Source organism: Pagrus major, chromosome 15 (assembly GCF_040436345.1).
Source record: "Pagrus major chromosome 15, Pma_NU_1.0".
Taxonomy (NCBI): Eukaryota; Metazoa; Chordata; class Actinopteri; order Spariformes; family Sparidae; genus Pagrus; species Pagrus major.
Genome location: NC_133229.1, coordinates 17,501 through 44,217, shown reverse-complemented (window position 1 = coordinate 44,217; position 26,717 = coordinate 17,501). Strand labels below are relative to the sequence as shown.

General features: G+C 39.7%; 2 protein-coding genes across 3 annotated transcripts in view; both read right to left on the bottom strand.

Annotated features, from left to right (window-relative positions):
• Positions 1 to 1,497: 1,497 nt before the first annotated feature.
• calhm3 (calcium homeostasis modulator 3) lies at positions 1,498 to 19,094 on the bottom strand. The gene is made up of 4 exons (XM_073482591.1): positions 18,808 to 19,094; positions 18,104 to 18,231; positions 17,868 to 17,995; positions 1,498 to 1,947 (listed from the first exon to the last, which is right to left on the bottom strand). Exons 1-4 carry the CDS (start codon positions 19,092 to 19,094, stop codon positions 1,498 to 1,500), a joined length of 993 nt encoding a protein of 330 aa, XP_073338692.1.
• Positions 19,095 to 22,338: 3,244 nt separating this feature from the next.
• Positions 22,339 to 26,717, bottom strand: part of hells (helicase, lymphoid specific) — a 14,151-nt gene continuing 9,772 nt past the window's right edge. For both annotated transcript variants that reach the window (XM_073482512.1, XM_073482511.1), the window contains exons 17-23: positions 25,800 to 25,883; positions 24,360 to 24,479; positions 24,001 to 24,117; positions 23,752 to 23,911; positions 23,473 to 23,569; positions 23,250 to 23,326; positions 22,339 to 23,088 (exon numbers count right to left, since the gene is read on the bottom strand). In XM_073482512.1, coding sequence (XP_073338613.1) covers positions 23,000 to 23,088; positions 23,250 to 23,326; positions 23,473 to 23,569; positions 23,752 to 23,911; positions 24,001 to 24,117; positions 24,360 to 24,479; positions 25,800 to 25,883 — 744 coding nt within the window. In that variant the 3' untranslated portion in view covers positions 22,339 to 22,999. The remainder of the gene's footprint in view (positions 23,089 to 23,249; positions 23,327 to 23,472; positions 23,570 to 23,751; positions 23,912 to 24,000; positions 24,118 to 24,359; positions 24,480 to 25,799; positions 25,884 to 26,717) is intronic.

Genomic DNA, 26,717 nt, shown 5'->3' with positions numbered 1-26,717 from the left:
CTGCAGAGTTAATGATAAATCTCTGTGTGTTTGTAACTACGTGGAACACCTAGTATTTCCAAATGTCCATTTGCATGTTTCCATCAGTCTGTGTAGGTGAGCTCCATGTCAACAACCTGTATGCAAAACCAGCTAGCCAAAACCCCAATATAGTCAAATGACCCTTGCAACATAAACTGCCCCTAAGAGCAACTATTTTCTTATTAGTCCAAAAGAAAAAAGGGTTAGGGTTAGAGCTCCATCATGATAGAAACTAAAAGAATATAGTGATTTAGACACTTTAGTTCATCTGCACTGGATACAAAATGTATGTGCATGTTGCCCTTAACACACACACGCACACAAACACATCTGTGCATATTTAGTGTTACAAAATATGTCAAGTTGTCATTGTTTGTTCCAGTATGAGTTTCACATCTCTTAAACATTCAGTGTAGGAAATGTAGTCATCACCACCACTGTCTGTGTTAAAGGATGGTCTCTGGTGTAAGTTGTGAATGTCCATCTGTTGAGTGCAAAGACATTGCATTAAGTCTGGACACAGTGTTGGAGGCGGAGCCCCGTTCATTCCTATGAAAACTGCTCAGTGGCGCATGAAGCCAAAAAGAAGCTCGACTCTCCGGGTATTAAAATACCCGGATTGTCTGTGTTGTGCAGCCCATGGAGACTTCCGCCGACCGAGTCGGCTAACTTCTGGTTAAGCACCCGGCTAACTTGACAAAGACAAAATGATTAAATCGTGTGGCTCTTCTAGACTTTCCAATTTTTATTGGACTGAATGATGATCAAAAAAATGTATACACTGTATAACAGACGCTTCTTTCACAATGTAAGCTTATGAAAAAAGTCTCCTTCGGCCTCAGTGCATCACATGACGTGATTCAAAGCATGGCGCTCTTCCTAGGGGCTTGGTTGAGTGCTGCTGATGACTTATAATCCCTTCCTAATCCATACATATCTGGCTTTGGTCTTGGGTCACTGACAGCTTCCTTTATCATCATCCTGTGTGGTGATAGGGTTGGGGAAAAACTACATCAGTGAAACAGCTAGAGACACCAAGAACAGACACTTGAGCATAAACACTGCTCACAGCATCCTCTGAGAAGAGGTCAAAGGTCAACATGAATGAGTCAGTTGACTTTCAGAGAAAGGTTAAGAAGATCAATCACATCTGACACAAGAGACCATCTGTAAACAGAGACTGGGGTTACTGTCTTCACTGATATATAAGCAACTGTTGGCACATGACCAAAAGTTCATAATTAGGTCTTGTGATGACAGTTATTCTGTCTCCATTTGCTGCATGAAGATCATAAGATGTCATTAAAAGCTCAGAATCATTAGTAAGGGGACCTTTGAGAGCAGACATCAGTCTAGCTTTAGCAAAGCTTCCTGCTACACTGAGGTAACCCGAATCTGACATGTTGCTATAACTTAATGTTAGTGAACCGATAATCATGACGTGATTTATCCCAAAGCTATACACTACTGAGTGTCCTAGACATCGGAGTACAAAGTCTTCCTATCAGGGTTCTCCCAGGTCACACATGTCCTAGGTCTGTGGGCAATCCTAGTGACGTCCAGTTCAGGTTTACTGTAGTACCACTCATTGAGCAACTGGTCCATTTGGTCCTGCTTTGATATCCCATGAAGTCTATCCTCTTCTTCGTCCTCCCATTCCTCTCGGGAGTTTGCGATGAAAGGTGGGTGGGGAAGATGGAGTACAGTATCCTCTCTCATGTCTTCAAAGAACTGCACCACACATTTGCGGGCAAAATCACGGGCATGCAGGACACAGGTTTCATCGAAGAGTTTCTGTTCCACGTCGAGGTAGTTGCTCCAGTAACGAGTCTGCAGGAAGGTGGCGTGGTCGTCAAAACAGGGCTTGATGAGGCGTCCCATTGCTCCTAGTACAATCAGGAAGAGGAGGATGGACCAGCCGACTGCCTAGACAGGACGAGGAAAGTTAGCTACACAAAGACAACAAAAGCTATCAGTCATTTGGTGCAGTGACTGTGAGGAGCCTGCAACCCATAATTCAGTAACACCAACTGTTGCTGATACTCCCACATGTGGAGGATGAGTGATCTGCTGACTAGTATGACAGCAGTTCCTTTAGGAATGACTCTAATACTGCAGTCCCAGGTGAAAAAATACTATACTTGAATTATACTTTTACAGACTGTACTAAGTACACATTTAGTATGCTGTATGCTTTTTTTGTTGCCTTTATGTGTAATTAAGTGTGCTCAAGTAGTCATTAAGTACTATGTATGTATGTTAAACAAATGTTAAATTGGAACAACTTTTTACAAACTTTAAGTGTAATAAAGTACACCTGTGCAAGTACACCGTCACCTGATTTGAAATACGCTTGCAGTACAATTGTATTAGACCACCAGTATGTTCAAAATATACTTAAAAGGCCTTAAATTAAATTGATAGTTGTGTAGGATTGTATTTTTAATGCACTTATCATTATTCTAGCATGCTTTTATAATACTTCAAGTTTACATCAAGTGCACTCTCTGACTATTTATATAACTTTTCAAGTGCACTATTATGTTAATAAAAATGCATTTATAGTGAAGTAATATCACAATTTAAGCATCAAAAAGGTATGTACTTCAAGTATATTATTATTATACCATATATACTACTTCAAGTTTACATCAAGTGCACTCTCTTGACTATTTATATTACTTTTCAAGTGCACTATTATGTTAATAAGAATGCGTTTATAGTGAAGTAATATCACAATTTAAGCATCAAAAGGTATGTACTTCAAGTATAATATTATTATACTATAATGTATGGTTTAGAAGTGTATTTGAAGTGCAATAGGTGCTGCAGGTATTAGTACTGTATAGTACACTGTGTTAGTGGTACAGAAGTATACTTAATGTCACCACATGCACTTCGATCTACTTAATTTCTGGTACCACTAGTACACTAAAAGTGTGCTACTCAGTTCTATGAAAGAAATCCACTTCAAATTATTGAAAAAACAAAATCAAATTTATTTCTATTAAAACACAAAACCTCACAACCGAGGTATCCAGGCAATTAAACAATGCTACACGAACATAACAGTTTGTAACAAAATAAAACAAAAAATGCAGTAAATTTACTGGAAAAACGATCACAGATTAACCTTGGCGTAGCCCTCATTATTGTACTTCCTTCGGAGCATGGCTCGGATCTCACTGACCTCCGTATTTGGGAATTTCTCCCTCACAGCGTCTGTGGAAAACATTTACACATTTAGTATGCTGTATGTTTTTTTGTCACCTTTATGTATAATTAAGTGTGCTCAATAGTGTGCTAAATTGGAACTTTGTACAAACTTTAAGTGTACTAAAGTACAGCATACTAGTATGATGTATGCCTTTATGTATAATTAAGTGTGCTCAAGTAGTCATTAAGTACTACTTAAGTACACTTAAAGTGTAAATAGTATGGTAAATTGGAACAACTTTTTACAAACTTTAAGTGTACTAAAGTACACCTGCACAAGTACACCCACCACCTGATTTGAATTGTATTAGACCACCAGTATGTTAAAAATATACTTAAAAGGCCTTAAAATTAAATTGATAGTTGTGTAGGATTGTATTTTTTATTAATTATTTGTTTATTTCTTTTATTTATTATTTTTTTGTTATTAATTGGTAATAATTCATAGGAAACTAGAAAATGAACATTATTTATGCAGACATTGTATGAATGCCCAGGTAAAAAAGTAATATACTTTAATGTACTAAAAATGTACTTAATTTTCTGAAAGTACATTTTTAGCACATTTTGATTTTATGTGTTAAAATAAAGTAAACCAAAAATATATTATAAATGTATTAATTAAAAATATATTATTTCCTCAGTAGTACTTCAGTTTACTTAGATAAAGTACACTATTTAGTACTAATACTTAAATTCATATTAAGTATATTCATATAAAATATACTACCACTAAAATATTTATAAGTGTTTGATTAGTATATTTATTTATTATGTACTTCGAATGTGTTAAATATAAGTTTATTGTCAGTGTATTTGCATATACTTTTATGAAGTGCACTTTTAGCAACCTTTCAATAAGTTCACTTTTATAACACTTTTTTTCATATCATTGTTAGCACAGCAGTGTTAAAGTGCACTTAAAATAAGTGTATTAATAATTGAGTACTACTTCAGTGGTAAATTAGTGTATTCTTCATAAGTACACTATTAGAGCACTTTTAGCAACCTTTCAATAAGTTCACTTTTATAACACTTTTTTCATATCATTGTTAGCACAGCAGTGTTAAAGTGCACTTAAAATAAGTATATTAATAATTGAATACTACTTCAGTGGTAAATTAGTGTATTCTTCATAAGTACACTATTATAAACCAGAACAAATTCATCAGTATGTAGCCATTTCTTTAAGTGCGCTAAGATCAGTTTAAAAGAATGTACAATAACAGTTCATTTCTGCAGCTGACCTTTTCTCTTCAACCTTTTAAAATGCAACAATGCTGTTATGTAACAATACCTTTTCTAATTGAAAAAATATCCTTACTTTTCTATTTCAATTTTGAAATGTTAGCAATTAGTGTTACAAAGTATTTGGATTACTTCAACACCACCGTTGTTTTTATGCAATATTTAAAAATCCATCCATTCTACAAATTTAATGGTGAATTTTGAATAAACATGAACATCAACAACAGAGCACCTTTCAATTGACCATGTGCTTTTATGTAATGTAGTATTATTATATTATTATTATTATTATTATTATTATGTATTTGGTTGCCTTTGAAGGTTGGCTCGACTCACTCAGCAGATATTCTTTGTAATGTCTTTTAGATGCCATGTCGTCTGCGAGCGGTTTTACAGTTTAAGCCCGGTAAAATACATCCATGTTTAAAATAAAGTGCAGAGCATCTTTGGTGCAGAGGGCGCGCGAAGTGTCCTGGATAAAACGTCATCATAACATTACTGATACGTGCGCATGCGTGCATTGACATTACTACGGTAGCCGAGAGGGGCCGTACATTACGGTGTACCCATCGCTCTGGGTGTACCCTATGGGTGTACCTAATATCCATGCGGTGTACACAGACTTTTTTTTATTTATTTAATTACTTTTTTTTTTTTTTTTTTTTTTTGCAAGAACGTAGAGTCTGCGTCTGACAGACAGTTTTCAACGTCAAAATTGAAAATTTGCATGTGGTGGACATTTTTCAAATTGACCCTGAAGTACTCGTGGCGCTGTGCTGCCGCTGATTGGTTACCCCCGAATGCAACCTGCTTGAATGTAGATGCTGAGGGAAGCGTTGTCGCAGTTGAGTTACAATGGCGCAGTTCAAGTTCGGGATGTTTTATTTTAGGGACAACACAATTCACGTCGAAAGTAATGACATTGTGACACCTCAGTACAGACAGCAGCTCGTTCAGGTAGTAAAACGGCCGGACCTTTCCAGTGAAGACGGATGGATACAAGTGTGCTGGGGCACCAGGAAAGCACCTAAAAACAAGGTCACCGCAAAACTGCTCTTACTCGGAGGTTTGTATTGCTCATGCATGGTGTGAAATATCTTTTGAATAAATATTCTTTCTACTAATGACTAAGATATTAGGCAAACTTCTCATTCACAAGCTGCATTAGCTAACTAGCTAGCTAGCTGTTAGCGGCAGACAGCAGCTAATGCTAGCGTAAATGGTGGTATTAAACTTCAGATGAGATTTTGTGTGAACATTTGTGAGCGTGCTGTGTGGACAATGTTTAGCAATATTGCGCACTGTAAAGAAAATAACAAGAAAAAATTTTACAAATTTGTTATGCTAGCTGCTAGCACTTGCCAGCCACTACTGTTAGTGATGATTTGATAAAGAATTTGCCAGTCGCTCATGCTAATGATTGTTATGTTTACCTTGTATGTAATTTAATTTTTATGTAACTATGTTTATAAAAAGACTTAAAGTGACTTGTGTATAATATTAGATTGACTGTGGTGCATTTCACGAGACATACAAAATTTCCAAAATATTGAGCAAAAGGGGGAAAAAACATGGTTTTGACAGTTTGTCTGATGTATGGTTGTGGTTACAGACAACTACAAGGAGTTGATGGGAAAAAAAGAAGCCTTCCTCAAGGACGAGGACATCTGGCACATGGCAGTTGCAAGGAGAAGGACCACACCCTGTACCACAACACATGATGGAAGCAAACCAAAGGTTATTTTTGTTGCTTGTGTTGGTAGTTTCTTTAGAAAACACACTTTAATTAATAGTTATAGGCTATTGTGTTGCAACTAGGGATGCCACAATACCACTAATTTTATAGATAGTTCTGACAGCATTCAAATTTGTCTATAACAAAGTCGATAACAGTGTTGCCAACTATTTTCAGTGGGAAGTAGCTAAAGCCTGCAGGAAAAGTCCTGGATGTCGCTAGATAATGTCACGTGCTAATGATGGCATGACTTTATTACATATATACAAAATAAAAAAAATATATTTTAAATTAAGTTAAACTAAACTGACTGACCAGCGTTTATTTCAAGAGGCATGTTTATTAATGACCTGTTGCTACACTAGCACTTACCACAGCGATTGTTTTTTCCTTTTGCCCTCCCTCCCCTCTTTGCATTTCACATCAGATTAAAACACCTGTAGGTTCAAAATGCTGCTCCATTTCGTATCATACTTACCAAAGTCTTGATTCACTGAAATCCCTATTTGTAGGTTGGTTATGCTTTTAATATTTGTCTCATCTTGTTTATGAAAAATGATATGAAGTGAATGTTGAAATGTTTTTCTAAAAAAATCTCTTCACCAGAAAGCATCTATGGTATAGTTAATATGTTGTTGTCATGTAATACATTCTTTCTCTTCGATACAGAAAAAAAGAATTACTGCAACTTCCAGTCTCACTTCAGATGAAGATGAAACGCAGATTGACGCATCACAAGTTCTTCAAACAAATGTAAGTATTTACGGGAATAAGTGAATATTGTGGGAGGATAAGACATATTTTTCATTATAAGTAGCTTTAGGTTTGACAACAGTGCAGTTGCAGAAGTGGATGGTGGCACTCCAGCTGTGCTAGTTTTGAAATACTGACTGTTTATTAAGTACAAAAACTACTACAACACATGACAAATTGTATGATATGAAAAGATAAAATTGTGAGTAGTGAGTGTTCCTCTGGTGAAATATGGTCTGACAATACCTTAATAAGCTGTACAGTAGGTGATGGATTCTACAAACATCTACAAAGATGGATATTTACCCCTCTCTTGCCTTTGCAGTTTAACATTTTACTTTTTCTGCCCTTTGTTTAAGAAGCCGAAGATGACAAAGGCTGCAAGAGACAGAGCCCTTTCCCAACTGAAATCTTCGCTGCTGAGAAGAAATCCAACAACCTCCACTCCCTTGACAAGTGAAGATGATACAGACATAGACACCAATGTGGACTTATTTGACCCACCTCAGGCTTCGGGATCAACTGTAAGTATTTACAAAACCCAAGAAATAAAAGTAGAATTAGGGCCCTATTGTTTCCGCTATCACAGAATCGCGGACGGAATCGTGGAATTGAGCTATAAAAACGAAATTCTCTTTTTAACGTGGAATATCACGGAAAATTACATAATTTGACTGAAATGCTGTTATCGTGAGGAAGAGGAATGTAAACCCAGGGGGAAATTTACCAGAGGGACGCTAATCTGCATGACACAGCCCTGAAATTCACCTGCGCCCCCTCCCACTTTAAAACAATCTATGTTTCAAAACACAAATAATCCGCCTTTGCTGGCAAGAAAATTTAAGAAACACGACACTAAACTCCAGTGGCCTGTACTGCGAAGGAGGCTCAACATGGTCAGGCTTTGTGTTCACCTTCCAGCTCAACAAAACCTCAAGTACCGGCCTGGGTTAACACAGTACTACGAAGCTGGTTATCCACTTGGTTTGTTAAGTCCGGCTCTCAGCTTTATAGTCACATCACATGCGCGTTAACATCAAAGGGGGCGTTCGGCGTCATATGATTCTACTTCCGCACAAATTTGATCCACAACAGGCTGATTTCAGCCAAGAGGAGTGCAATTGTTTTATTGGAGAGAGTATGAGTGATATAAAAAAGCAGGATCGCAGCCTGAAGCAACAGTGTTGCTGCAAATATGACAAGAGAGGAGGCTGCTTTTAATTTCTGACAGCTCTTGCGCTACTTTTAAATACGAAGCTTTATCCATTTGAACTAAATAAACTAGAGCAACATCAACTGTCATTTTAATTTGTGTTTTATATTGTTATATATTTCACTGATCGCAGTTATAACGCAAGTGTGTGTTTTATTGGAAGCGAGGCTGGTGTATGTATAGGTCACAGTGGTTTTTTTTAGGTGCTGTGGCTACAAGAAAATCTCATATTGTCTCTGTACAAAGACAACAAAGACCATTTAAATGTGAAAACAGCGGAGACGTATTCAAGATTTGCATTTTGGCAACACTGAAATATGACAGGAATTAATTCATTCATGGCCACATTAAGTGAAATTATTAACTTGACCGATTATCATCTGATTGTCTGTCCTGCTGCCAGCGCACTACTTCTTTCAGTGGTGACTGACTGTATATAAAATAAAATATAGGCTATAAAGAGCTCCTGACGCTCAGCTCAACGGGTGAGGAGAACAACTGTAGGCGGAGACAACTCTCGGCGGAGACGCTCAGAGAGAAAGTCAACAGCAGCTGATCAGTGTGATCTCTCCCTCCGTACAAACGCTCCGTTCTGATCCAGATCCACTGGACTTACAAAGTAGAACTGACGCAGCTGAAAATGAGTTAAATAGTGAAACAGCAGCGCTTTTATAGCTGGTTTAATGATTAAACTCTGAACATAACCTGGTCGGGACCAGGTTATGAGCTAAGCATAAATTACCATGGTGATCTAGCCGGGTTAAAAGAGAGCCACTTTTGTAGTACAGGAGAGCCTGGCTCAACATACCTCGCTAACACACTAAACTGGCTTCACAGTACAGGCCTCTGGTGAGTCATACTAACATAGCATTGTTGACGTTTTCATTTATGCAGGACCTTGGCCAAGGGGAACGTGAAGAGGAGAGTCTCCTGTTGGATCAGCCCAGATCCAGTGTTGACATGCAACAGGAAGTGATGGATGCTCTGAAAGGTATTCATACAAAGAAGAATTGCTTATGTTTTTTATGTCAGTAATTGTATCGATAGGAGCCTTATCTCTCATATATCTGTGACTTGTGTTTTTTTTTTTCCTTAATGCAGAAATACCAGCCTTAGTCAAGTGTGTCAGAGATCTTATTACAACCATGAAGAGAATGCCACCTGTCATGGACACTGACAGTACAAGTTCTGGTTCTTCCAGTCCAGCTCCAGAAATGGTATGTTTTGCCTTTATACACGTTTTGTAAATACTGCCTTTTTATTACAGGAAACATTTCATCCAAAATTGTTGTAAACTACATGACTGTTAGCAGTTTTGTCTCTGTAGTCTCGATCCACATTCTGCACGTACTATATTTGATAGAAACTGTTTTTTCCATTTCAGCTTGCAGTTGAAATGCATGTTCAGAAATTATACTTTAATTCATTGAAGACCACTTGCAGAAATTACAACTTAAATAATATTTGGCATTCAATAGTTCGGCTTTGTCTTTTAAGAAATGCATTCCAGCAACGTATTCCTAATACCATTTCTAATAATTGACTCTATTTCCTGGACACAGATTTCCCTGGGCAACACGGGGGTGCAGGTCAGCAAAATCTGTTTCCGAAGACTAAACCGAACAAGAATGTCCCTGTTCACACAGGACTTAGCTGTGCTCATCTTTGGGCGGGATGTTTTGGCATCCTCGACTCTCACAGGAAAACCAGGGCCCACTGGAACAGCGAAAGAGCAGCTAAATCCGGAAGAGCTGAGTGCCCTTGTTGGTAAGTATTGGTTAAGTCTATTTTTCCTTATTATCATTTTGTTTTTATGCCTCTACCTTGCCCTGGCCATAGCCAGAAGCAACATGTTTCAGATTGCCCTCATGTCTGTATGCCCCCTTCTTGCTAATGTGATAACTCTGGAAAAGCATGATTTGTAACACCATTTTATTTGTCCTTTTCTATTTTACAGATACAGTTATTGCTGAATTTCCAGGAACAAGTGTGTCTGATGTGAGGGCAGTGATTCGGAGAAAATGCAACAATGAGAATTTTGTGAGCAAAAAGAAACAGTAAGCAGTAACATCAGTAACTGTTTGTAGTCATTTTTGTTTGTTTGTTTTTTGGTGGACATACATTTTGAATTTAAACAAACTGTGTCAATGTTTCACATGTAAAAGTTTCAAAAGTCAGTTTAATGTTCATCCCTGTCATTACTAGCTTCTCTGTGGTGCATAGCTAGCAGGGTAGTGCTAGCACAGCTATTGTTTTCTTTTTCTTTTTTCCTTTTATTATTGTTTTTTAGTTAACTTGTTAAAGAGTATGACTAAAAAGAATTATCTGGGGTCGGACGATCCAAATTTGAATAAAAATGTTACAATGAAGAGAAACAGTTTGAAAATGTTGTTAAAGATGTACTTAAATGTACTTTATTATGCACATTTTCGTGCATGTTGAAAATAAACTTTTTTCTCCTCAAGTATGTTCTAATTATTCTTTATGTTTACTTAAAAGTAATTTGAAATTCAAATTAATTATAAAAAATATACTTTCTGTGTACTATTGAAGTGTACTTTAATGAAATACATCTAGTATACTTTCTGCACACATAATTAGTGTACTCACAGTATATTATTTTCGATGTGCTAACAATGTACTTAGTATACTAATGATATATCATGAGTGCTACTTTAGACATACTGAAGTACAACTTAGTATACTTATCTGTACTATTTTGAGACACCATTAAGATGAACTATAATATACTTAAGTACAACTTTTTAATTTTTATTTAATTTTTGTAAATATATTTAAAATGCAATGGCAACACATTAAGATTAAATTAGAAATACATTTCCAGTATATTCTAAATTTATTAATAGTAATCTGAAAAGTGGATTAAAGTATACTGTAAGTCGAACTAAAGAACATTATAAATAAGTACAGTATTAGTAGAGAAAAGTTTACTTAAGTATATTTTAGTTGATCTTAATGGTGTCTCAAAATAGTACAGTCAAGTACACTAAGTTGTATTTTAGTATATCTTAAGTATCAATAATGTAATATCATTAGTATACTAAGTACGTTTTTAGTACTCGAAAATAACACACTTTGAGTACAACAATTTTGTGCTTATGAAATACACTAAGTGTGCTTAAATTTAGTATGTTAAAGTATATTTTTTTTCCGCCTGGGTGTAACAAGCTATTTGGATCTCATTTGACCTGTCTTTAGGTCAGGCTTTTTGGTGACATCATTAGCTTGTGTTTTGCAATTATGGGATTCTTGTCAGTGGCCAATTGGATATTAAAAAGCTGCAATATTTAAGAACAAGAATCACCAATAATTGCAGCAACAACCGTCCTTTTATGGCAAGTATTGTTTTGACGGCTACCGAGAGTCAAGACCAGAGTGTATCGAGACAAGACAAAGTGTTTGAGGGATTGAGTCAGAGTCAAGACTGTGAACACCAGGACAAAGACCAGTGCAAGCTCCACATTGCATGACACAGATAAAACATGGAACATGCAAACCATATACAGGGCTCGAGTCTGCAACCATAATGGTACATTACTGATGATTATTTATCAAACCACCAATGGTCATCCCCACAACAGAACCTAACAAGTAGTCAAATAAACAGGTAGTCAAATAAAATCTGGGTCTCGAATAAACTCCCTGTGCATATATAATTTGCATGCCAACAAGTCATAATGTATAAAATTGTTATAAATCTCTGGATTTATAGAGAAGAAACACCTTTATGAAAAAAAATATACATATATTAATATACACTGCTCAAAAAAATAAAGGGAACACTTAAATAACACATCCTAGATCTGAACAAATGAAATATTCTTATTAAATACTTTGTTCTTTATATAGTTGAATGTGCTGACAACAAAATCACACAAAAATTATCAATGGAAATCAAATTTATTAACCCACGGAGGTCTGGATTTGGAGTCACACTCAAAATTAAAGTGAAAAAACACACTACAGGCTGATCCAACTTTGTTGTAATGTCCTTAAAACAAGTCAAAATGAGGCTCAGTAGTGTGTGTGGCCTCCACGTGCCTGTATGACCTCCCTACAACGCCTGGGCATGCTCCTGATGAGGTGGCGGATGGTCTCCTGGGGGATCTCCTCCCAGACCTGGGCTAAAGCATCCGCCAACTCCTGGAAAGTCTGTGGTGCAACGTGGCATTGGTGGATGGAGCGAGACATGATGTCCCAGATGTGCTCAATTGGATTCAGGTCTGGGGAACGGGCGGGCCAGTCCATAGCATCAGTGCCTTCTTCTTGCAGGAACTGCTGACACACTCCAGCCACATGAGGTCTAGCATTGTCTTGCATTAGGAGGAACCCAGGGCCAACCGCACCAGCATATGGTCTCACAAGGGGTCTGAGGATCTCATCTCGGTACCTAATGGCAGTCAGGCTACCTCTGGCGAGCACATGGAGGGCTGTGCAGCCCCCCAAAGAAATGCCACCCCACACCATTACTGACCCACTGCCAAACCGGTCATGCTGGAGGATGTTGCAGGCAGCAGAATGTTCTCCACGGTGTCTCCAGACTCTGTCACGTCTGTCGCATGTGCTCAGTGTGAACCTGCTTTCATCTGTGAAGAGCACGGGCGCCAGTGGTGAATTTGCCAATTTTGGTGTTCTCTGGCAAATGCCAAACGTTGTGCACGGTGTTGGGCTGTAAGCACAACCCCCACCTGTGGACGTCGGGCCCTCATACCACCCTCATGGAGTGTGTTTCTGACCGTTTGAGCAGACACATGCACATTTGTGGCCTGCTGGAGGTCATTTTGCAGGGCTCTGGCAGTGCTCCTCCTGTTCCTCCTTGCACAAAGGAGGAGGTAGCGGTCCTGCTGCTGGGTTGTTGCCCTCCTACGGCCTCCTCCACGTCTCCTGATGTGCTGGCCTGTCTCCTGGTAGCGCCTCCATGCCCTGGACACTACGCTGACAGACACAGCAAACCTTCTTGCCACAGCTCGCATTGATGTGCCATCCTGGATGAGCTGCACTACCTGAGCCACTTGTGTGGGTTGTAGACTCCGTCTCATGCTACCACTAGAGTGAAAGCACCGCCAGCATTCAAAAGTGACCAAAACATCAGCCAGAAAGCATAGGAACTGAGAAGTGGTCTGTGGTCACCACCTGCAGAACCACTCCTTTATTGGGGGTGTCTTGCTAATTGCCTATAATTTCCACCTGTTGTCTATTCCATTTGCACAACAGCATGTGAGTTTGATTGTCAATCAGTGTTGCTTCCCAAGTGGACAGTTTGACTTCACAGAAGTGTGATTGACTTGGAGTTACATTGTGTTGTTTAAGTGTTCCCTTTATTTTTTTGAGCAGTGTACAACTGAGGAGTGAAATCAAATGTCTTGTGTTATTAAATAATGTAACAAGAAAGAAACTACCTTTGGAGGAACTCCAGTGTTGAGCATAGTTCCACTGGGTAGTGTATTTTGAAACAGTAGTAAGTCCCGAACAGCAGGCAGGATGGCTCATAAAGGATGGAGCGGGGCTGGGAATCCTCACAGAGGCCGTAGAGGGGGTCCTCACAAAGGATGGAGCAGGGCTGGGGGTCCTCAAGGAGGCTGTAGATGGGGAAATCCACAACTAGAGGCCATGAACCCTCTAAAGAGGGTGGTCTGACCACGGGCCTGCATGGGGCATTTCTCAATCTGAAACAATCAGAATTGTATTCAGCCTGGAGTGAGACACTCAGTGTACAGTCCATGGTCAGATTAATACAATCTGCATCATCAGAATGACTATTTCTCATCTAGTGATATGCATGGTCATGAGTAATAGGTGGATATTTTTGCTATACTTTACCTTCTGGTAGAGATCATGCCATTTGCGCTGCCTCGGGGCTGCTCTGTTGCCTCCTCCAGCAGGCCAAACCCCAGAGCTGGCGAATGTCCTCAGTCTCACCATCCACTCCCCCTCTCCCATTGCCTTGTGGCTCTTTGGTTTAGTGCTCATCTGAAGACAACATGGAAATAATAACAGTGGTTACAACTATGAATCAGAGCATAGACATAGTGTGCTGAACAAGTGCGCAAGTCCTGTGAAATTTCCAATCTCTGTGCAATTACCATATTTACAGGCTATATTTTTTTGATTAATGCTACACAGCATTTTATCTTTATATTACAAACATGTGCTCACATGTCCTGTGCAATTATCCAACCACGGCCACATCTATCAGTGAGAGGTTTTGATTTGGTTTTGAAACGAAAAAACGAAAGAACGAAGGGTACACGGATTCTTGTGCGTTTATTTTGCCACATACTGAACTGAACATGCACGGCTAACCTCTTTCTCTGCTCTGCTAATGTCTGCTCCAACTTCACCTGCTGCTCGCTTTACTACACACACACACACACACACAGACTCTACGCACACACGCACTGCTCCTCTTCATCATGTAATATTACACTGTGCTACTGAAGCACGTACACACAGGCGTAACGCTAGCGCTACCAAGAGCAGTAATAATAGGTTAACTTACAGTTACAGTAGCTGTAAGACTGACGTCAGCTAACGTTAACGTTGGTTATCTGGCTAGCTACGATGACTGAAGTTGCTGAAACACGTCATGACTCGCCAACGAAATCATAAAATTAGCCAGTGTGACGAATGGAAATATAAAATGTATGACCATTCGATCAGAAAATAAAAACATTGAATGTACTTACTGTGAATCAGAAGTAGGCTTGCGCTTGCTTTAGTGATGTGCGAGTCATGAACGAATCGTTCAAAACTCGAGATTCTTTTTACTGACTCGGGAGTTACGAGTCATTGTCTCACACTGTTCAGGACTCGGTAGCTGCAACTCGTAGCTCACAGCTCAGGACTCAGCATCTCACTCTCAGACTCGCAGGTCACAGGCAGCTCACAGCTAACTCGCTCTCCCTCCCAGCTCGTAGAGCCCCTCCCTTACCTGAGAAACTCACATTCCGTGGCGCACACTCTGGGTGACTAACTCAAGTGACTCGAAAACCCGATTCACTTTAGTGAGTGACTCATACAAACTTGAGGAAGTAAAAGGAATCAAGTATACCATCACTAGCTTGCTTCGCTTCGCGACGGAGACGTTAGCGGGTCAATATCATTCAACAGCAACGTGACCAGAAAGAAGCGCCATGAATCGTTGACATCAGCAAACCGCTCACCCACATGATGCCACACACGCTGTCTGCCATCTGCCCTGAACAGTGAAAATCGGGATTCATCCGTGAAGAGAACACCTCTCCAACGTGCCAGATGCCATCGAATGTGAGCATTTGCCCACTCAAGTCGGTTACGACAACGAACTGCAGTCAGGTCAAGACCCCGATGAGGACGACGAGCATGCAGATGAGCTTCCCTGAGACGGTTTCTGAATTTCTTAATCCTGCCTGCCTCCCGTGTGTTTCTGCATTTGGGTCCTAACCTTTTCACAAAGCGTAACATACATACAGTCATGGTTAAAAGTTTACATACATTTGGAAAGAACACGTACATCATGGCAGTCTTTAGCTCAAATGATTTCTACAACTCTCATTTTCCTGTGATGAATGAGTGCAACACAAACTACTTTGTCACAAAAAAAGTTAAAAAAATTTCTTCTGAAAATGTGACCAAATCTGCTTGCTCAAAAATATACATACAGTAACTTGAACGATGAATTTAGGTGATTATAGAAAGTTGTGTGAATTAAATGTTCTTTGTAGCATGGCCTCTTAACTTCTTCTGAGTGATTCTGATTGATACCAGCTGATGACTTTTCTGGGCCCATTTTAATAGGGCTTGTTTGATACAGCCATTAGACTCAGCCACAAACACTACAATGGGAAAGTCTAAGGAGCTCAGCATTGATCTGAAAGAGCGCATTATTGATTTGAACAACTCAGGAAAGTCACTTGGAGCCATTTCAAAGCAGTTACAGGTCCCAAGATCAACTGTACAAACAGCTGTTTGTAAGTATAAAGCTCATGGCACAGTTGTGTCACTGCCACGATAAGGAAGAAAACACAAACTATCACCTGCTGAGAGAAAACTGGTCAGGATGGTCAAGAGTCAACCAAAAACCACCAAAAAGCAAATCTGCAATGAATTAGAAGCTGCTGGAAGATAGGTGTCAGTGTCCACAGTCAGGTGTGTTTTACATCAACATGAACTGAGAGGCTGCCGTGCACGACAGGAACCCTTGATTCAGACACGGCACCTTAAAGCTGGACTGAAGTTTGCTGCTGATCACATGGACAAAGAAAAAAACCTTCTGGAGGAAAACTCTGTGGTCACATAAAACAAAAACTGAAATTAGCAGCAATATGTTTGGAGGAGAGAAGGTGAGGCCTTTAAACCCGAGAACACCAAACCTACTGTAAAGCATGGTGTTGGTAGTATTATGCTGTGGGGCTGTTCTGTTCTGCTGCTCTAAAGAAAGTAAATGGAATAATAAAGAAGGAGGATTATCTCCAAATTCTTCAGGAAAACCTTAAATCATCAGCCAGAAGATTGCGTCTTGGGTGCAGTTGGGTGTTCCAAAAGAACAATGGTTCCAAACACATATCTAAAGTGGTAAACGGATGGCTTTAACGATTCTGTCAGAAGGAGTGGTTAAAAATTCAGTCAGAGGACGACCAGAAGCTTGTGGACGGGGAGTAAACACTGAAGGCGAAAATTGGCTTCGTGTTTGGTGTGAAGACACCATAAAATTGCTCATCTGTAGTTTTAGCACAATGCAGTAAGGGTTAGGGTTTCTAACCTTCTAACAGCAGTTGATGGACAAAACTTACACAGTAGTTGTGGTTGAGTGTAGATTTGCTTGAACAATCATTTCTACAGTATTTTGACTTAATATAATCAATTTAACCCATTTTTGCTGAATTGTGGATATTTAGAATTTGTCTGATATTAAAGGTTTATTCTATTAACAGAAAACATGTGTGGCTGATGGTGACATTTAGTAGTCAGAGACTAAATACATTCATATTATACATTGCATATAATATATCATAGTTGTAGTCTACTGCATATTAACATTGGACTGATTTAATTAAGTATTAACCAGCACATTAACATCCGGTAAGTTGGAAGTGAGGACTCTTAATAAAACATGTGTACAGATGTGAAGCCTGACAGTCTAAATATCTGACATGTAAATAATGAATGCTTTCATTCTTTTTCTGTTTTGCCTCGTAATGTTTTCCATTTATTAATGTTGTTTGAGGGGGAAATGTCTGCTCAGCTGATTTGTATGCAGCAGCAAACTGACATGATACTGATTTACATGAGATTTCGTGTAGAATAGAAGTTGAACCATTAAGAGAAATCACAGATTGTAGGTACAGCATTTAAATATGTCATCAATGTCATGATTTAAACAAATAGAGCTGACAGTTTATAAATAAATACATAATTCCTGGACTTTGTCTTTTTAGGGGTATTTTGTATTTCTTGAGTTACAGTTCAACCTATCGATTATTGCAGAATTGATTAATCATGAAACTTTTGTCACCATAAGCATTTTAAAGCTTATGCAAATTGTTCATTAGTACATACATACATGCACACAAACATCTAGAGTAAGTACAATTGGTTAGAGTTGAAGCAGAAAGTGGGTAAACTTTGATAGATGTTTGTGTGTTTTGTATGTGTATGCATGCTGAGGTTGTAACAGCTTACTTGTGAATAGCAGCGAACATAACGAGAGACTGCTTTGCGGAAAGAGCTGTTCCTGAAGATGATATCCTCCTTGCAGGGCACTTTGGCCATGATTTTAATCACATCCAGACCTGTATTGTTGGGCAAACCTGACGAAACACATGATCCATCATACGGACTAATACTGTGCCATATGTAGACTGTAGTAAGAACACTCATTGAATATGTATTTCTTCTTTCTTTATGTTTGCAGATACCTGAGAAGAGTGCAGGGTCTACACTAACACTGAAGGCACAAATGAATATCTTTCCATCCAACAACGTGACCAGGATCCACACCATTGGTGCCAACAGGGCCCTCTGGATCATGGCGGAAAACAGGTACCTGCAGGAAGACATAGGACCTCAGACTATACAGCTTCACCCTGAAACATTAAATTTAGGTCTGTCACAGTCTCCTGCTAACTGAGGGCAACACTGTAACATATATGTGTTGTATATACTGGTATTACAGTGTATATATCGTTTTATATGTGGAGAGGCAAGCTCTATCAATAAAGTGGCTAAATCCCTGCGAAGGAAAGGGGAACAACAGCTAGCTTATTTATGTTCATACCATTAGCAACGAGGTTGGTGTTAGGGTAGCTTGCCATTTTCTGTATGTAGGTTGTTAGCTTGGGTTTTGTTGTCAGTTTTTCATGTATTGACAAGGAGTTTGAAAACAGTAACATGCAGATAGTGTTAGGGAGAAGAGTGGCCTGAAATAGGCACCTAATGACAGGCTTTATACCAACAGTTTACATCCAGTGAGTCCGACTAATACATACTATACTTATAGGCTATACTCCTTCACCTGCAATTCCAACGACAGGTACTATACTTATAGTGTAATCCAAAAAAGATGATGATTGATTATTCTTCATTTGCTTCTATGAAACAGTCAGTAAAATCTTTGACTCACTTAACCACAGCAGGATTTTTGGATCTGTTCCCAATGGGTCTCATCCACTCATCCATCATGACGCCTGTATGTCGGTTAACCAGGACCCCCAGGAAGAACAGTATGATGGGCGGGACGATCATCACTCCCAGAGAGTACAGTTTGTTGTACTGAGGAAGGCACGGGCAGTTAAAGTCAAAGCTGGTGTAGAGCTTGACACTGACCAAGGCCAGGATGATACAGATCCCATTGGAGATGGACTCAGAGTTGGACTGGAAGTACTGCAGGACTAACTTCAGACGCTCCATATCTTAAATAGAATGTAGGTAATGTTCAGGGCGGAGGTAGAAACAGCAAGATGATCCAACTGCTGCTAGGGAAATGGGTCCAGTAAAATGTAGCTTCCGTGAAAATCTGCTATTAAGAAGAAAATCTGCAGGTAAGGTCTGATATCCAGACAGTTCACCTTACCTCACAATGCGAACTAATCTTTTCTGAAGAAAAGTCTTACATCCACAATTTAAGCAGCCTCAGTCAACAAGCTGCACCTTGGTGGGAAGATACTAGTTATAGAATGAGCCCTGCAGTGATCCAGGGAGAGTATGAGAATGCATGAATACACCTGTGCAGGTGACCACACCCTGCCTCATTGTTAAAGCAGCACTCACATAAAAGGCTCAGAGAGAGAAAAGGAGCTGGTACAGCTGTATTGTGTCATAACTGGACCTGAAACTCAACTTTAAAGCATACCAGACTGTACAATAGATCAACAACCACTGTTGTGGCTGAGGATCAGACAGATTAAACAAGCCAACATTTGATTTAAAGGTCTGAGTCATTTTGACGAACCTGTTGATTTGTTCCCAACCCGTCTGATCACTTTAGGTGGCCCGTTACTTTTTAATGATGTAATGTTCTCACATCTCAGCTAATTTGATGAGTGTGATGATTATAACAGAAGACTTACCACAAAACAAGACATTGTAACAACTCCTAATTACCCTGGGCTTTTTTATCATTGGGAGTCATCCAGAAAGTAATCATGCATGTGTTAAGACAAGAGTATTTTGTAAATCTAAACAGTCAGCCTTCCAAAAAAAATGTGACACCATTCTACTTTTAAGGGGTGAAAGTATGTCAAATGACTCAAAATTGGATCAAGTTAGCATATTAATTGCACTGTTAAAACTGGCATGCATGCTCTAAAGACTGGACACTCAAGTCCCCCCCCCCCCCTTTAAGTGAGGTCCAACACAAGATAACAAACCAGTGGTAGTTTAAAGAAAGATAAATTTATTAAAGAACCAGCAAACAAATTAACTGATGGGCCGGCCAAAATAAACAAAAGAAGGGCAGCCACCCAGTCCAACCCACCAGGACCGTCAGATCTAGGGGCTAACCCTCTACCCTAAAAAAGAAACAACTAAACCTACAGAAAATAAAGCCGCGAAAACTAAACTACCGTACCCATCAGAGAAACAACAAACAAAACAAATAAACATACTACCACAGTCAGCCTCCCAGCTGACTGACTGCCTGCCTCCCTGGTCAGCGTCAGGTGGAATGAGGTTAGAGCATGAGCAAGAGAGACCAGAGCCTAGTGCCCTACCCCCTCTTATTGGATTTTTACCAATCAGCCAAACTGCTGTCACCTGGCCAGACAAGAGGCCAATCACCAGCCACAGTGACACATCCTGGCCACAGAGAGGGAGCATGTAACACCCCCACACTAAAGATACTGAACATGGTCCTGAGCGAGAGAGAGAAAAAAAAAAAAAACAAAAAAAAAAAACTGATTAACACAAATATACAATCATCTCATGAGACAGTGTTCAGTTAATAGGCAAACTACAAACGCGACAGCCAGAGCATTATCCCTGCCACATTGAAAGTCTGCACACGCAAAGTCCAACTCATCAAACGTTTGTTTTTGTTACGCATTCTATCCAGAAAAACGAGGGGGTTATGATCTGTGTAAACAATCACAGGAACACTAGAGGAGCTCAAATAAACTTTGAAATGCTCCAATGCCATAACAAGCGCCAATGTTTCTTTTTTGATCGTCAAATACCATTTCTGATGAAAGTTTAGCCTCTTTCAAAAGTAAGAGACCGGGTGCTCAGCCCCATCAGAATCCTCTTGGAGGAGGACAGCACCCACTCCACTAGCATCGATAGCCAACTTAAACGGCAGGTCCTAACAAGGTGCGGAAAGAACAGGTACTGTCGTTAAGAGGCTCCTTGTCGGCTCAAACGCTGTTACATCTGGCGTCATCAACACCTTCCCCCCAGCCAAATCATTCCCGATCACAAAGGCCACCCCCTTAATTGGGAACTCAGGGCGGACCCCCACAGCAACTATACCTGACACGAGGTCTGACCCCACAGAGACCTTATGTAGCAGCACACCTATTTCCTTCATACCGAAATCTTTAACAGGGATATTTGAACCAATAGCGGACTTTTGACTGAAAGGCAGAACGTCCTCCAGGATAAAAAAGACTGGCTAGCTCGCGCAAGCAACACTCAAGCTTCTTAGTCTCCAGGTCATGCTGCAGCCCTTTCTCCCTTAAGGACAGCCGCTGCAGCTCAACCTCCAACTCCTTAAGCCTGACTGCATCATCCACAAATAGACCTGACTGCTCGGGATTTTTATTAGCACCCCGAAAGTGCGGAAAGAGACCTTTATCAACTAGGGCAGCATACACCTCCGCTTTAATATTATGCTTCCTAGTCTGTTTTGCCACCGCTATGTCACAATGCTCAGCAATTAAGAGCAGATCATTTTTAGTACATAGATCAAACACGTCGAGAGTAGGTGTGTCCACCAACTTATCCAATACAAACTCCATCCTCAAAGGCTACAAAACCTACAGCAACTTACTGCACACTCAGTACCAAAACTGCCGTGCAACAAACACTACAACAAAGTAACCAAAAAAAAAAAAAAAAAAAAGAAAACAGGTTACCCAGGCTTACTGCCACTAAGCCAAGTATCCACCTTTGTTTGGACGAGGTCCAACACAAGATAACAAACCAGTGGTAGTTTAAAGAAAGATAAATTTATTAAAAGGACCAGCAAACAAACAAATTAACTGATGGGCCAGCCAAAATAAACAAAAAAAGGGCAGCCACCCAGTCCAACCCACCAGGACCGTCAGATCTAGGGGCTAACCCTCTACCCTAAAAAAGAAACAACTAAACCTACAGAAAATAAAGCCACGAAAACTAAACTACCGTACCCATCAGAGAAACAACAAACAAAAAACAAATAAACATACTACCACATGGTCAGCGTCAGGTGGAATGAGGTTAGAGCGTGAGCAAGAGAGACCAGAGCCTAGTGCCCTACCCCCTCTTATTGGATTTTTACCAATCAGCCAAACTGCTGTCACCTGGCCAGGTAAGCGGCCAATCACCAGCCACAGTGACACATCCTGGCCACAGAGAGGGAGCATGTAACAGCCCGTAGTAACTAACGCGTTGTCAGGAACCTAGCATGGGCTCACAGGGAAAATGGAGAACTAGAAAATACTGAGGGAAAAACACATAATACAGTTATGAGGCCATAGTTTATTTAGATAAAAAGACATGAAAGAAAATGTATGCTTCACCTGCATGAAAGTGCTTTGATTACAACATATTTAAAGATCATCGGTTTCGAATGGACAATTAACATTGAAGAGGACTAACTTAATTAAATCATGTTACTATAGCTTTGTCTTGTTAAACAGTTGCACAAACCATGTGCATGTTAACAGTCAGAGGACATTTTGAAATAAAGATCATGTGTTGTGGGTATTGCTGGAAGGTTATTGTGCCCAATGATCATGTTAATGGCACTGCCAAGGAGAAAATGAGTTCAACCATCTGGGCAAACAGAATCCTTTTTTCTTCATCTTTTGGCATGAAAATGATCAATGATACTGACAGACTTTAGAACCCCAGTGGAGATCAAATCTTAAAAAGGGTACACAGACTATGTTCAACACAAAAACAGTAAAACACAAAAAGCTCGATAAACAGGACTATCAAGTCAATAAAGAAAGTAAAAGACAAAAAATACACTATTCAGTCTACAAACAGCAGTTTCAGGGTATTTTCTGGAAGCTTCACTATCTACTACAAGTGACAGCTGTTGTGAGCCGTCTACAGTAGGTGCAGCAGAAGACTGTGGTCTCAAGTTCATATCCGAGATAAAATTTCAAGCGCTCTCAGGTCAACGTGATCTCTGATGACTCTTTGGCATCGATCACTCTGAAGACGCCCACCTTCTCTTTCTTCATGCTCCCCCTTCCTTTGTCTGAAAACACAACAACACTTCACTTCAGCACACTAAATTGATGAAAAATTAAAACCATCGCAGCTTCAGCATTCATTAGTTTTGCAGTTAAGAAGGTAGTCTCCTACAACAATATATTTTACATGACCTCCTGAAAGCTGCTGAGTTGTGTGTCTCCTCACCCAGTAAGTCACTGCGATCCAGCAAAACCTCCAGGTCCTTGTCACTGATCACCTTCCCCCTTGATGCTTTCACTTCCCTGAGAGGCACAAAAGTTAGAGCCAAACGTTACCCTCCATTTCTGTCGACAAGTTCAGTCCCAGTACAGACTCAACCAATTTCACTTTTCATGTATTTTCTCTAAAGATTTAAACGTATCTCGTTTAAATATTTCTCATTTCTTACTTCTCAGTGCCTCTGGCTTTGAGCAGCTCCATCAGCTCATCCAGATCAATGCAGCTTTTACTTTGGTTCAGCTCTGCCCTCCCACCTTTGAACTTATCTGTGGATGAAAGAAAAGAAGCGATCTTTAAAGTTTACACTAAGCGCAGATTTCAGACCACGCGTGCTCCAGTGCTTGCAATCTGTGGTGCCTGATAAGATCAAACAGGTTTGTATTACAGAAGATAATCTTCTGCTGTGGTGTATGATTTGGGGGTATCCCATGAAAGTGCAGCCACTCACTCTTGTGGATGACCATCTGCTCCAGCTTCCTTTTGGCTGTAGCCCTCTCCAGGATCTTCTGGTCGATGGTGTTGGCTGTGACCAGGCGGTACACCACCACTGGTTTGGTTTGCCCAATGCGGTGACAACGGTCCTGAGCCTGCAGGTCTGCCTGAGGGTTCTGAGAAGGGGGGGACACCACTCTGACTAAACACAATACATGGAGAGAAACACTTCGAATGGTAACATGGTTTCAGTTTGTTACCCCACCCAGTCACTGTCGAAGATGATGACAGTGTCAGCAGCTGTCAGGTTGATCCCCAGTCCGCCTGCTCTGGTGCTCAGCAGGAACAGGAACACCTCTGGATCTTTGGAAAACTTGGTCATCTGTGGGACAAGAAAAAGCTGGTGATGCCACAGCATGGACATGTCACAGTTCTCACAAATTAGAAAAAACTGCAGAGAAATGCCCTGAGCGCAGCAATTTTGTTATCTGCTAATTCTGGATCACAAGAGCCTCACACTGCTTTCTATCTCTCTTAATGAGCAGAGTATACACAACCATCCCACAGTCACCTGCTCAGAATGCTTTACAATATATTAGATGTACAACATTTTTGTTAACTCACATTTTCATCTCTGTCGGCGTATGACATGCTGCCATCCAGTCTGCTGTACTGGAAGCCCCGCAGATAGCAGTAATCCATCAAAATATCCAAGATGGATGTCATCTGACTGAAGATCAGAACCTGGACCACAACAGTCAACCACGCATACAAGTCAGAAACATACTGGTATGGAAATAACCAAAGACAACAAACAGCATGGACAGAGGACTGTTGACACACAGCAGCACCATCACACTATGCCTTGACATTAGCTGAAACATTAATTACAGTGAGAATACATGCTAAATTCCCTTAATGCATATAGATATGGCAATTAACACAGGCCTTAAATACGCCAGGATTTACAGTACCGTACATTAAGTTGAATTTTAATAACTGAAATAAACAAATCTACTGTACAAGTGGATCATGAAATACATACATTACTTACATTAAGCCAATTTTTATTTGATTGTATCTGAATTGTACTTAATAATGGAAATTAGCCTAATTCAGATCTGCAGGCATTATTAGAGGTTGTCCTGCACAGGATGCAGGACCCTTTACTAAATTCAGTGTGTGCATTTTTTTAATGGGAGGCCTTTCCAGGTGGTCAAAATGTACGAATGTTTGTGGGCTTCAATTCATTACCACAAAGCAGAGTGGGTTATATTAACTGAACTAATATGAGACCAATTAAAATGTGAATTTGTCTTTTGATTATCTTAAAGAGGTCATATTATGCACATTTTTTGGGGGGTCCTAGCAGAATATGTTTACATACACATTATTTTTCTCAGATGGTGCATTGCTGCTTTCACTAGTCTGCTGACTCTTTAGCTATAAGTATGGTGCGTTGTCTGTATGGAAACTTGTTTTGGTCATAGGTAAAATTAAAAGTCCAAAGAGAAAATCAGAAGTAAAATAAATACAATTATAAAGATTGTTATTTTAGAACACAACTATGAATAATCAGGTCATAAATAAAACTAAGAAGAAAAAGTAACCCAGAGTAACTAACCCTAACCCTGCATAAAGCAGGAATAAATTTGTTAAATTTCATTTTTTAGATATATGGTAAAGGTAAAAATATGTGTTTTTTAGAGATAGTAATAGTGTTTCTCAGGTAGAGTTTAACTGTGGCAGAAGTAAATATTTTGAATAAAGATCACCAAGTTAACATTTCAACAGCATCTCATGACTTAATGAGGTGATAAATTCACGCACCCCCATATTTGTTGGTTAGAGGTCAGCCAAAACATGACATAGGATATACTTTATGGGGGTTAAGAGCAGGTAACTGTACACACCATTAACTGATTTCTATTATAGTCAACATTACCCCGAACCAGTAGACCCAGCAGAAGTAAAACTGGCTACTGGTTATTTCAAAAGGCTTAAATTAATCCTTTTTCATTGCTGATGATGAAGTTACACGTTTGGCTCTGTGTGCTGTGTCACCTTATGTCCCCTTTCCTTCAGTGCAGGCAGCAGGCTGTCCAGTATGAGAAACTTCCCAGAGCTCTGCACCAGCTGCTCATCAATCTTCAGGGAAGACAGCAGGACACACAGTTTGCGAAGATGGGAAAGCAAAAAAGATGAAAAAAACTATTCACAGGCAGTCAGCTGTGCTTCTTTAATATCACTACTGAAAAACATTCTCAAATCTCAAATGTATCTTCCTTCTGTTTTATTATAAATCAACATTTGCCTGAGGCGGTATCACCTTTTTCATAGAAAATTCATAGTAAATTGCTAGTTTCTCAAGAGTGTCAATTTCACTTACTCATACAACAGTTCCATCATCTTCAGTGCTATCTCAAACTGACTGTCAGTTCAGATGGGTAGAAAGTAAAATGGGCTGGTTAGATCACAAGGAACACCGCAGTAACTTACTGCTGCCTGCCATGATTTTGAGTCAATTTTGTAGATTTTTTTTTTTCTTTGGGAATTTGTACGCTTGACATTTACACCCAGGTCAATTGACTCTGCAGTAGACACAGGTTTCTATCAGCACGAACACGCTAAATTCCGCTCAAGAAGTGATAACGCGTTATCAACATCCGGTGGTGGTGCATATATATGGAAGAATAATTTGGGATGCGGTTTCGTGCAATCTATTGTTTTCTCTTCTTATACAAGTGTTTCCAGCACAATCATGACATGAAACGTGTCAGATAGGGCTGTCTTGCCTTCGGGAAGTGGGGATGGGGTCAGTAGGCGATTTTTAGAGGGTTGACCCACGTTTAAAAAAAGAAACCTGTGTAGACCGGCTAATTTTGGTGGAAAAGTGGCATTAGAAAGAAGAACCATTCTAGATTCCTAATTACCTTGGTATACCGTAACACCTAGATACTGCGAAAACGTAAATAACACATT